We start from the raw sequence: 12,886 nt of genomic DNA, 5'->3' as shown, positions 1-12,886 counted from the left end.
CGGTTAAAGTTTCGAATGTGGTCATATTCGTAGTTTATTTTCTGCTAACTACCGTAATGATATATCTGAGAGGAAGTTCTCTCTCACATGTACATCTATTGCCTAGTTAGTATCAAAATATGAAGATGAATGCCTAAGTTGTCTCCTGTTTGGTGACTTTAACTGTGAACTGTCTGACCCTGAAAACAATAGATCTCAGATCTTACTCCATGCTTGTCCAAATCTTACCTATGTTGGAAATGATCCCAATTTTACGTACATCCATCAATCTGGCTCCGTGTCTCAGTTGGACTATTTCTATTGTCCTTTTATAATTAAATCCACCTCTAACAGTACGGTTCTTCTTGATTACTCTATATCCAACCACATGCTAATCTGTAATTCTTTTCAAATAAAGCCCTTGCAGAAAACTTCATCCACAAATTCCTCACCTAAATGGTTGTTCAGCCTCAACTGGGAAGCTGCTAACATCCATTCCTACCAGAGTTCATGTGACTATATACTGTCGAAGATCCGAATTCCCTTCGGACTTCTCTGTTGTCCGAACATGACAGTAGACTTGGAAAAAACCCTCCTACTAAACATCTACTGTTCTGAGATAACGCATGCTATCCTTACAGCTAAGAAAACTGTAGTTTCTGTCCGCAAAATTCGCCACGGCACGGAAGTGCGTAACTGGCAGAATAATCCTAATCTCCTGGCCGCATGTGATTTAGTAAAATTCTGGCTACAATTATGGGCAGATTGTAAGAAGCCGCACTCCAGAGTAGTCAACGCTGTTTGTATTTAGAGTCTGTGGATTTGGTCGTTGGTCGGGCAGATAACGCTAAACAAAAAAACCATTTGCATTTTTTTTACATAGAGTTCCAAGGTCTATCATTCATCATCCAAGATGCCATTAGTATTCTTATGAGGAGGTTTTCCTAGTTCAGTCTAAGAGTGATCGTGTTCCCTTGATTTACGTATTGTTCATGTGCTATGACTATTTCTGTTGATCCACTTTTCCATTCACTTTCAGAAGTTTGTTATTAAGTAAACTTGTCTTTTTCACTCTGATCATTCTTCTCATTATCTCCGAAATTGATATAGTCTAAATTTCCCCTTCTCTGTCAATAAAACCTTATTTTGATGCCTTGATTGCAAAAAATTTAGGCGAAAACCTTATGACCTCAAACTCACACACCTAGAACTTCTATGCGGTTCAAAATTGAGCAAAATTCCAAAATCAAATTCTCGTTTAGCATTTGAAGATATTCCAAGAATATATGCATTATTTCTAAGTATTAGTAAACATATTTTCAATGAGAGCTTGAAAAAATCATAAGTTGTCAGAAGTCATCACAAGGCATCCCCTTCGAACTCTCCCCAAACACTCAAGTTTCAACTCATAGTCTTCCAGCCCTTCTCCAACGATAGTTAAAATCTAATCAAGTTGTTTCAGTAGCTGAAGTGGAAATTTACAAAACCATATATATATATATATATATATATATATATATATATATATATATATATATATATATATATATATATATATATATATATATATATATATATATATATATCTGAACAAATTAGAATAGATTCTGGAAATCAGTTTTTAATGAAAAACAGTTTCACATAGATTTGTGCGATTTTTGATAGCAGCAGGCATCAAATCATATGCAGCAAAATACAGCTGTCTAAGTAAAGAGCGGTATGGGCATTGTGTATTATTTATTAGTATTATTATTTTTTAGACCAGGGCACTTCAAAAAGAAGGCGTTATCTTTGTGACTTCAAAAGGGGCTCATTTGGTTGGAAATCAAAAGTTCTTGTGTCCTTTTTAAGAGTCAAACGTTATTAGAGGCCAACCAACCCACCCCCACAACAATCATTTCCCCAAACAAATCCAATCAAAATTTAAGATAGCCATTTTGTTCGGAGTAGTTGAAATGTCCAGTAATTACATTTCGGAAGATGACAAACCCCCTCCCTCCCACAGCTCTCCGGGCATGGGTATAAGTTATAATAGTTGCCAATCTAATATTTATTAGAGTTTACCAATATGTATGTTTAAGAATTTGCCAATATAATGTTCATTGAAGAGGTGGTCGTATTAACTTCAGGGGCGGCACATACAACATTAAATTAGAAGTTTTTCTGGACCATTTAAAACTCAAAAGTGATCAAAAGACAACTAGCCTTCCCTGGCCCGTTTACCGGGACTAAGGCCAGTAGAAAGAAAAGATAAAACTAAAACGACGTGAATATTTCGCCGGTAAGAAAACAAGGCGTCTTCAACGAACTTTCTTGATATTTCCTCAAGGAAGGACCGCAATTAGCATTCGGGGTGTTTTTAACTCATTGAGACTCATAAAAGTAAGAAAAGAAGTTTAGTTACTTGATTAATAGGACCCAGAATAAAAAATAAAATTACACAAATCCAAAAGATTTTTTAAGAGACTTAATATTTAATAGCCACGTTTGGACAAGAACAAGAATAAATATCAAAAAGAAAAATAAAGATCTTTGGTTTGTACTGCAAGTACGGCTACAATTAACACTCTTTTTCACGGAGCTAGGGATCATTCAGCTGTGATGATTCATAACTCTTGACAACATTACCCCCCGAATTACCCCCCCCCCCCCAACTCCACCAAAGAGAGCAGATCTGGTCCGGTTATGTCAGTCCCGTATCTTAAACAGGTTTTTATTATTTTCATCCAGTTCCATCCTGATCTCTCCGCTTTAAGTATTTTCCAAGATTTTTGGTCAACCCCAACTGCCCCCCCCCCCCCCCAATGACCCTAGATCCGGTTGAGATTTAAAATAAGTGATCTAAGTTAAGAGTGCCGAATCGCTCCTTCGTATTTTAAAAATACCTCATTTTTTCTAATTTTTCAGAATTACCCCCCCCCCCAATAGAGCGTATCCGTTCCAATTATGTCAATCACATATCTAAGACTTCTGCTTATTTTTCCCACCAAGTTTCAACCCGATTCCTCCAATCTAAGTGTTTTCCATGATTTTAGGTTTCCCCCCAAACTCCCCCCAATGTCACCAGGTCCAGTCGGGATCTAAATATCCAATTTCATTGAGATCCGATCACTCGTTCGTAAGTTAAAAATGCCAAATTTTCTCTAATTCTTCAGAATTAACCCCCCCCCCCGACTACCCCAAAGAGAGCGGATCTGTTCCGGTTATGTCAATCATGTATCTAGGACTTGTGCTTATTTTTCCCACCAAGTTTCATCCCGATCCCTCCACTCTAAGTGCTTACCAAGATTTTCCCCCTCCAGCCCCCCTCTACCAATGTCACTAAATCCGGTCAGGACTTAAAATCAGCTCTGAGACACGACATCCTTCCAAACATCAAATTTCATTAAGATCTGATCAACCGTTCGTAAGTTAAAAATCCTACATTTTTTCTATTTTTTTCCGAATTAACTTGGTTAATTCCAAGTGCCATAAAAACGGGTTTTGGAGTCTATTTTAACCTATAAATGGTTACCTTCTTCATCTTCATCCGAACTTGAGGAACTTTCATCAGAACTTGAGGAACTTGACATTCTGATAATAAACGAATCTCTGATATCACCTGGGTCATCCCTAAAAACAGAAAAAAAATCATAAGAAAAAATCTAAACAATAGTTACAAAAATAAAAAATAATGATAATAACAATTATTTATTCCTGCACGCTCTTACAAATAGAAGAAAAGGGGTATATATATATATATATATATATATATATATATATATATATATATATATATATATATATATATATAAATAAGTTGTCTGTGTGTGGATCTCTGGATCAGGTGACGTCACCTGAAAAAACTGGATCAGGTGACGTCAAAACTGAAAAAACTAAAAAAAGGCAAAAACTACCAAAAAAACTAAAAACTAATAAAAAAATAAAAAAGCTAAAAAACTAAAAAAACTAAAAAAAAGGCAAAAACTACAAAAAAAACTAAAAACTAATAAAAAAACTAAAAAACTAAAAAAACTAAAAAAAGGCAAAAACTACAAAAAAAAAACTAAAAACTAATAAAAAAATAAAAAAGCTAAAAAACTAAAAAAACTAAAAAAACTAAAAAAAAGGTAAAAAACTAAAAAGTAAAAACTAAAAAAAACTAAAAAAAAAAAGGAAAAAACTGAAAAATAAGCTAAAATAAAGGTAAAAACCAATAAAAAACTAAAAAAAAACTGAAAAACTAAAAAAAAGACAAAAATTACAAAAAAAACTAAAAACTAATAAAAAAAAGTAAAAAAGCTAAAAAACTAAAAAAACTAAAAAAAACTAAAAAAAGGTAAAAAACTAAAAAAAATAAAAAATAAAAAAAAACTAAAAAAAAGGAAAAAACTGAAAAATAAGCTAAAATAAAGGTAAAAACCAATAAAAAACTAAAAAGAAAAAACCACCGGGACACAGGGAGTATAAATGACGACCAGGACATAAGTAAAAAAAAAACTAACAAAACTAAAAAGAAGGTAAAAACTACAAAAACACTAAAAAGAAAAAAAAAACTAAAAACTAATACAAAAACTAAAAAATCTAAAAATCTAAATAAACTAAAAAAGAAAAAAAAGGAAAAAAATAAAGGAGAAAAACAAAACTAAAAAACGAATGTATATACAGACCGGGACACCGGGATACAAATGACGACCGGGACACAAGGAATATAAATGACGACCGGGACACAGGGACACAACTACAACGGGGACACCGGGGGAAACAGGGGGATATAAATGACGACCGGGACACCGGGACAGGGAATGGTCGATTAGCAATCACCATCAACAAAGCTCAAGGGCAATCATTAGAATCATGAGGTATAGATCTGAATACAGATTGTTTTCCAATGGACCATTATATGTTGCACGTTCAAGAGTCGGTAAACCTGACAATCTATTTATATGCAAAGACAATGGGACAGCAAAGAATGTTGTATATTCGCAAGTTTTACGTAGTTAAAACCATATATATATATATATATATATATATATATATATATATATATCTATTTTCACAGGTGGGACATAGGGAAACAACTACAATGGCGCGTAACTGTTATGGCGCGTAACGACTTACGCGCGCGGGGGGGCTTGGGGGGGGCGCGAAGCGCCCCCACCAACTAGGTGTTGGGGTGGCGCGAAGTGCCACCCCAACAGCTAGTATATATATATATATATATATATATATATATATATATATATATATATATATATATATATATATATATATATATATATAAATAAGTTGTTTGTTTGTGTGTCTATTGACTGACTTCATGTTTGTGTGTCGACTGACGTCATGTTTGTTGACTGACGTTATTATAAGGATTGAGCTGTATGTCGTCATGAAGTTGTTTGTCGACTGACGAAATTACAGACCGGGACACCGGGACACAAATGACGACCGGGACACAGGGAATATAAATGACGACCGGGACGCTCAAAGAGAAATTACAGACTGGGACACCGGGACACAGGGAATATAAATGACGACCAGGACACAGGGACACAACTACAACGGGGACGCCGGGGCACAGGGGGGATATATAAATGACGACCGGGACACAGGGAATGTTCGATTAGTAATCACCATCAACAAAGCTCGAGGGCAATAATAACGTCATTATAAGATGACACTACAGACCGGGACACCAGGACACAAATGACGACCGTGACTCAGGGAATATAATTGACGATTAGAATAATGAGGTATAGATCTGAATACGGATTGTTTTTCCCATGGACAATTATATGTTGTATGTTCAAGAGTCGGTAAACCTGACAATCTATTTATATGAACAGACAATGGGACAGCGAAGAATGTCGTATATTCGCAAGTTTTACGTAGTCAAAAACATATATATATATATATATATATATATATATATATATATATATATATATATATATATATATATATATATATATATATATCTGCTAGGCAGCTAGACTCCTGCAGCTACTAGGACTAAAAAAATATCCTGATGTGCTGTAGCTATCTTCCTAGGCTAGAACTTTTCCAGTTCCCTAAATTCCTTTAAATTCTTTGTCCCCATTACTTTTACCTACCAATTCTCTCCAAATTCTACCCTCTTAAAAAAACTCTCCCAAATAACTCCACTCCTGACATCCATGTATCAGGTGAAAAAAATCATCTTCCCAAACATCAGACCATAGTTATGATCGTAGTTATGACCTACTTTATTTCCTATACTACTACTACTACTACTAATAACTCACTGCAGCACCAAGCCGCCTGAGGCCAATACAGCTACGCACGCTCGTCCTCCAACCTAATCTTTTTAAAGCCTCCCTCTTTACACCCTCCCAGGAAGTTCCCATTTCCTTTAAATCTTTATTTATGACATCCTCCCAACCCAGACAAGGACGACCTGCTTTCCGTGTAGCCCCAGACGGTTGGCCAAAAAGGACAATCTTCGGTAATCTGTCATCCTTCATCCGTAGAACGTGGCCTAGCCATCTCAACCTTTCTTTCATTATAGCCCCAGAAAGCGGGATTGAACCACACTTTTCGTACAACCTACTGTTTGAAATACGGTCAGTTAGCTGGGTACCCAGAACAATTCGAGGTTCTTTTGCAGAATTTAGGACACTAATTGTCACATGAGGATACTGTAGAACGAGAGGGAAGGATACTTCTCTTAAATTTACCACTTCATTGCTATAAGTAACGTTTTCTCAAACTGTATTTTCACCATTCAGTAATGAGAAACTGCAGTTTCTCAATGTTAAGCCATCCCTTTGCAGAAAAAGTATTTTATCCTCACCCATCCCTTACAGGACGACAAGTATGTAAAGTCTAGGGCGGGGCTCTGAACAAAAAAGTCAGTTGGTATGATGTACATGTGTATAGCTTGAGCTATAAATCTTGAAATACAATCTATTCTATTTAGCCTAAATACTAAAGTAGTATATACCTGCAAAAATAAAACAAATAAACATCACTAAACATTTTTTCTGCATAGTAATTCCTATTTCAAACGTTTGATTTTTCGCATTGTGGGCAATTTTTCGAAGGTTTAGCATTGCAGTTACACTTTCATTGGTGATGAATCAATCAATCAATCAATCAATCAATTTATTTATAACCCATCTACAAAAAGAGGGCAGAACGCCCTTAAGATGGAGTAATAAGAGAAAAAAAGGTACGAATAAATACAAATCAACACAATCAAACAATTAAATAAGTAATGCTGACCATGGGTGAGACACTATCGACATAGAAGAAAGAAAATCATTAAGTCTTTTATCAATAATAGATGTAGGAGAAACTAGGCGGAATTTGTTCACTAAGTAACTATTTCTAGTCCAAGGAGGGTAACTGAGAAGGAATTTAGCATAACGAAAATATACTCTACGAACAGATAGTTTCTGAGGTTCACTAAAAAACTGCCAAACCGGACAAAGAGAAAGGAGATGGGGTACAACTAGGCTATTATAAATTTGCAAGAGTCGAAAGCATAAAATGCAAGAGTCGAAAGCACGAGCAACATCTAAAGCACAAATGATAATATGGGATCTACTTCTTTTTGCATGAGCAAGAACATTCATTAAAGCAAAAAGGGCATGCTCCCGGCCAATACCTTTTTGGTAACCAAACTGGTGGGGTGGGACATACCATTTAGAAACAATTTCATCGAAAATAACTGACTCAAACAATTTAAAAATAGAACAAGAAACTGTTATAGGTCGGAACGAATCACACGAAGTAAAATCCTTTTTGCCTTTTTTCGGGATAGGGGTTATTTGACCAACTGTAAATTGATAAGGAACAACTCCGTTTTCAATAGACATTTGAAAAAGTAGAGATAAATGATTAAAAAGAAGAGCACTTGCATAATCAAAATGTCTGGCAGTAATTCCAGCAACTCCCGCGGAATTTCTTTTCTTTAGTGTTTGACAATAAAACGATACATCACTTGGCTTAATTATAAATGTCAAAGGTTCGTGTTTCTTCAGACAAGCACGTAATTCTTTTTCAAATTTTGACTCAAGAGCAGGATCGGGAGAAGAAAACTCATGCTTATAATAATTTATCCACTCCGGCTCAGGAATATTATTTGCACTAATGTGTTCACAAGGGCGTTCAAATTTTTTCCAGAGCTTCGAAGGGTTCTCTGCAATTTTATGAGCGTTTTTCTCAATAAGATTAACCTTATGTTTTCTTAACACTTTAGCAAAAAAACGTTTAGAACGTAGCCGCAGACCATTTATAGTCCCAGACTTAGACTTAGACTAATAGAAATTGTCAACCATAAATAAATATTTTTTCAAAATTTCCGCATTATCGTCACAAGAACTTATCCATCTTTATGACGGCTTTCCTGCACCTCTTTAAAGAAGAGTGTTTCTAAGCGCAACATACTAACATTGGAAGGGGACTATTTCTTGACAAAGTCAGTATGAAATTCAGCTGTGCAATTTTAATAACATTTAATAGTTAGACAAAGGTCTGATAAGCTGCTTCTTCATGTTCTTTTCTTCTTCTTTTTTAATCACAATTAATAGTTAGACAAGGGAAAGGAAAGCCAGTACTTTAATATAAGATGAAATTCTAATTTATGAAATGCCGACAAGCTCCGCGTTTTAAGTTATTGAATTACTCATAGTTTTTCAAATTATACTGGGAACTAACCTTCACCTCCTTAAAAGAATTTCCCTGGAAAATGTCCCTTATATAAATCCCCCAGACAATTCCCTACTCGCTGAAAATACCCCGGAAATTTCTACTTACTTTCGTAAAAAAAATTCATCGAGTAATTTCTGATCATTTTTCAAATCATGCTGGAAATCCCCTCTCCCCTCAGTGAAAAAAATCCCTTTATGGGAAGTCCCTTCCACGAGAAAATCCCAAAGAAATGGTGGACATGGGAGGGGTGTTTGTTGCCCTCAAACCACATCCAACTATTGAAAAGAGCACTAGCCCTTTGAATTTCCAGTCGAACAAGCTCTTTTTGAAGTTTCTATGCCAACAAATGACAATCTCAAAAATTTCTATCAGATAAAGTTTGATATTAGCCAACCTAATATCAAACTGCTTTTTAGCCGATTCAGTGCTTTATTATCAACTAAAAGAAGTACTTTTGGGACTATGCATAATAGGGGAGAAACTATACCAGGCACGTACGCAGACATTTTTATTTGGGTGGGGGGGGGCAAAACCTTCGAAACAGCAGATACAAAGTAGCCCCTTTTTATTTAGTAACTAAATAAATGCAAAAAGCACGTATATCGGAAAATACAGATTAACTTTAATCTGTAGTATTGTAGCGGATGGGGGGAAGAAGACTGAAGCCTCAAAAGTACGTTTTAGGCTCAGGTTATATTCATAGCGATTTAGAACCAGAGGTTAATCTATTATATCCTACTGAAAGGAAATTTTAGGGTTAACAGTGCAATATGGGTGCTGGGGGGGGGGTAGTTCTTTTATTGTGAAAACGTTGATTTCAATAAAAAATGATAGTTTCCAAAATTGATCCATTAAAAGCTGTACTTTATCCTGAAAGGGGGGGGGGATAAACGCCCTAATATCAAGGATAATTCTACTTTGTTGTGGAAATCAAACTCTCTTTACGAAAAAAAAAAAAAAAAAAAAAAAAAAAAAACAGTACAATCGCTAATTACTACAAAGAGGGTAAAATGTTAGGCAGAAAACGGGTTAATAATTGGGCAGTTACTTGACCGGATAATTACATGCTGTAAAGTCCCAAAAAAGGCTTCACACATGTATCTAGATTCTTAATAGACGTCCTACTTTTGCCAGAAATCCCAAGAAACCATGGGGAAATTAAACATTTCACAAAATTTCGGGGGGGGGGGGGGACCCGAAGGCCCCCCCCTGCGTAAGTGCCAGAACTGTACCATATAATTTTTGTGTGAAGACTGGAAAAAATATTGGTACTTGTGCTTTCAAGAAAAAATTTCCTGGAAAAAGTGGGGGAATTGGCAAAAATTCCTTTACGATTTTTACGAGGGTTTTCCTGTGGGAGAAATTCGCAATGGGGGAATTTTCCGCAGGAAAAATTCTCCAAGGGGGAATATTTCTCGGGTGCAACTATCTATTGGGAGTGGCGGAATTTCTGTGAAAAATTATTGCCGGGAAGGGGAATTTCCAACTTAATTTGAAAAACGATCAGAAATTAAGTCTTCCAAGTTGTTATGCTAAGGAGAATTTTTCATGCGGAATTGCCCTTGAGAAAATTCCCTGGGGGATTTTCAGCGAGGATGGAATTCTTCGCAGGAAGAACTTTACTTTCAGGCATTTTCTGTGGGGGGAGTGGGTGGAATTTTTCATGAAGGAAAGGTTTACTTTTTAGTATTACTTAAAAAACGATCAGAAACTAAGTAAAAACAAGCTTTCCAACTGAAAGTAAGGAATAACATTTTAACTGAAAACAAACAGAAATTGTTCTGTATTTGCGGAGGGTTGCCCAGTCCTCAATGCCTCATTCTTTATGCTAAAGTTTGACTTTTTATCCCAACTTTATAATTAGGCCAAACTTATGAAGGGGTAAAATCAGGTTTTACTTTGCATAGAAAAGTTGGGTAATGCGTGGGGGAGGGAGTGTGCCAAAATCAGTTTCAAGCAGCAAAAACTGCATTTTGACAGAAGAATAAACCCAGACACTCGTTTACGGTTTATTGAAGTGCGTATCCCCTATATTTTTTTGTAATACGGGTTGCAATACGGGTATAAATTTGGATCCCTCTGGCAATGTGTATTATTGGTTAGAGTAGAAGCTTTCTGTATTCATGTCCTTCAGCATCTATAAGATTTGAAAATCTGTTAAAATATTTTAAAATAGAATATTACACAGATTTTTCATTGATTTAGTTCTAGGTATCTGGATTATTTACTACCAAGATACTTCACTCAATTTGATGAGATTCTACTTGCTTCGCTATTTTTCTCATCTTTCTGTGTGTTGAATGCTAAAGGATAGCTTTTTGATCAGTGATGAATTGAAAAAGGAACATAGTAGCATAAAAAACAGTGAAAAGTTGAATTTTTCTAAGGTAAGCAAGGATTTACACTTTTAATAGTAATAGGCCTATAGGATCAAATTTGACCAAAATGCACAAAAAGCTGCGTTATATAGAAGAGGGGGAAGGGGTATAGTTAGGGACCTAAAAATAACTTCCCGGGATATACTTTAGCCTGTAGACACATCCCTGAAAGTTTCAATTCACTAGCCCAAAAACTTTCCAAGATAGCAAGAAGTCAATGGACTAGAATTTTACCCAAAATTGTTTTCAGCTTAAGAAGCAATTACGTTTGATTCTTTGCCACAATTCTACTTTTTAAAACAACTAAAAACTTTAGCGTAAAGAGCGTGGGATTGCGGAGGGGACAACCCATTTCATATACGGAGTAATTTCTGTTCGTTTTAAGTTTTAATGTCGCTCCTTACTTTCAGTAAAAAAAACTAGTTTTTTTTTATTTAATTTCTGAACGTTTTTGAATTAATGCATGTTTGATTTTGGCTCTCCGCACATAAATTATTGAAATGAAATTAGTATATTAATTTTTTTTTGGCTAAATGGCTTTCTCTTAGTTTTGATCAGACGATTTTGAGAAATAAGGGATGGGGAAGGAGGCCTAGCTGCCCTCCAATTTTTCGGTTACTTAAAAAGGCTACTAGAACTTTTAATATTCAACGAACGTTTTTATTAGTAAAAAATATACGTAACTTAAGAATTAACTTACGTAACAAACTTTTATATTCTTATATTTTTATTATGTGTACGAGGGGGTTTGTACCCTCGTTAATACCTCGCTCTTTACACTAAATCGTAAGTTTTGTTCCAATTCTTTAAGAATGACCCCTGAATCAAATAGGCCGTAGAATAAATAGTTGAAATCACTAAAAATATTTTAGCATAAAGAGCGAGGTATTTATCTCCTCCTAAATACCTTGCTCTTTATGCTAAAGTATTTTTAGAACCCTTCATATGCGTAATAATCTCTGTTTGTTTTAAATTTCAATGCTATTCCTTACTTTCATTTGAAAAAACGTTTTCATGTTTATTTTTTCATTGTTTTTTTTTATAGTAATGCTAGAAAATCCTGCGCCCTTTTCATTGAATTTTTTCCCCCATGGCATATTTCTCCAAGGAAAGATCCTCCCACATAGCCCCCTCCCTCAACCCTACCCCCAAAACCAAAAAAATCCCCCTGAAAACGTTTGTACACTTCCCAATAACCATTATTATATGTAAACACTGGTTGAAGTTTGTAACTTGCAACCCCTCCCCCAGGGACTGTGGGGGAGTAAGTCATCCCCAAAAACATAGTTATTAAGATTTTCGACTATGCTCAACAAAATGGCTATCTCAAAATTTTGATCCGTTGACTTTGGGAAAAAAATGAGCATGGGAGGGGGCCTAGATGCCCTCCAATTTTTTTGGTCACTTAAAAAGGGCACTAGAACTTTTCATTTCCGTTAGAATGAGCCCTCTTGCGACATTCTAGGACCACTTGGTCGATACGATGACCCCTGGAAAAAAAAAAAAAAAAAACACAAATAAACACGCACCCGTGATTTGTCTTCTGGCAAAAAATGCAAAATTCCACATTTTTGTAGATAGGAGCTTGAAACTTCTACAATAGGGTTCTCTGATACGCTGAATCTGATGGTGTCATTTTCGTTAAGATCCTACGACTTTTAGGGGGTGTTTCCCCCTATTTTCCTAAATAAGGCAAATTTTCTCAGGCTCGTAACTTTTGATGGCTAAGACTAAACTTGATGAAACTTATATATTTAAAATCAGCATTAAAATGCGATTCTTTTGATGTAGCTATTTATATCAAAATTCAATTTTTTAGAGTTTTGGTTACTATTGAGCCGGATCGCTCCTTACTA

The 12,886-nt window shown here is 35.4% G+C and overlaps 2 protein-coding genes and 1 long non-coding RNA gene across 16 annotated transcripts in view; 1 reads left to right on the top strand and 2 right to left on the bottom strand.

Moving 5' to 3' along the window:
• The window catches only part of LOC136040389 (BTB/POZ domain-containing protein 6-like), a 396,184-nt gene that overhangs the window by 95,434 nt on the left and 287,864 nt on the right, over nucleotides 1-12,886 (bottom strand). The window lies entirely within an intron of this gene.
• LOC136040387 (E3 ubiquitin-protein ligase RNF34-like) overlaps nucleotides 1-12,886 on the bottom strand; it is a 127,000-nt gene that overhangs the window by 5,578 nt on the left and 108,536 nt on the right. For all 11 annotated transcript variants that reach the window (XR_010620700.1, XR_010620701.1, XR_010620699.1 and 8 more), the window contains one exon: nucleotides 3,494-3,591. Coding sequence is in view for 7 of the 11 variants with exons in the window: in XM_065724649.1 (XP_065580721.1) it covers nucleotides 3,494-3,591 (98 nt within the window). In the remaining 4 variants the exon portion in view is untranslated. The remainder of the gene's footprint in view (nucleotides 1-3,493; nucleotides 3,592-12,886) is intronic.
• Nucleotides 10,773-12,886, top strand: part of LOC136040388 (uncharacterized) — a 67,676-nt gene continuing 65,562 nt past the window's right edge. The window contains exon 1 of the long non-coding RNA XR_010620702.1: nucleotides 10,773-11,039. This is a non-coding gene — a long non-coding RNA (uncharacterized LOC136040388). The remainder of the gene's footprint in view (nucleotides 11,040-12,886) is intronic.

This window comes from Artemia franciscana, chromosome 20 (genome assembly GCF_032884065.1).
Source record: "Artemia franciscana chromosome 20, ASM3288406v1, whole genome shotgun sequence".
Classification (NCBI taxonomy): Eukaryota; Metazoa; Arthropoda; class Branchiopoda; order Anostraca; family Artemiidae; genus Artemia; species Artemia franciscana.
This window is presented reverse-complemented; position numbering and strand designations above follow the sequence as displayed.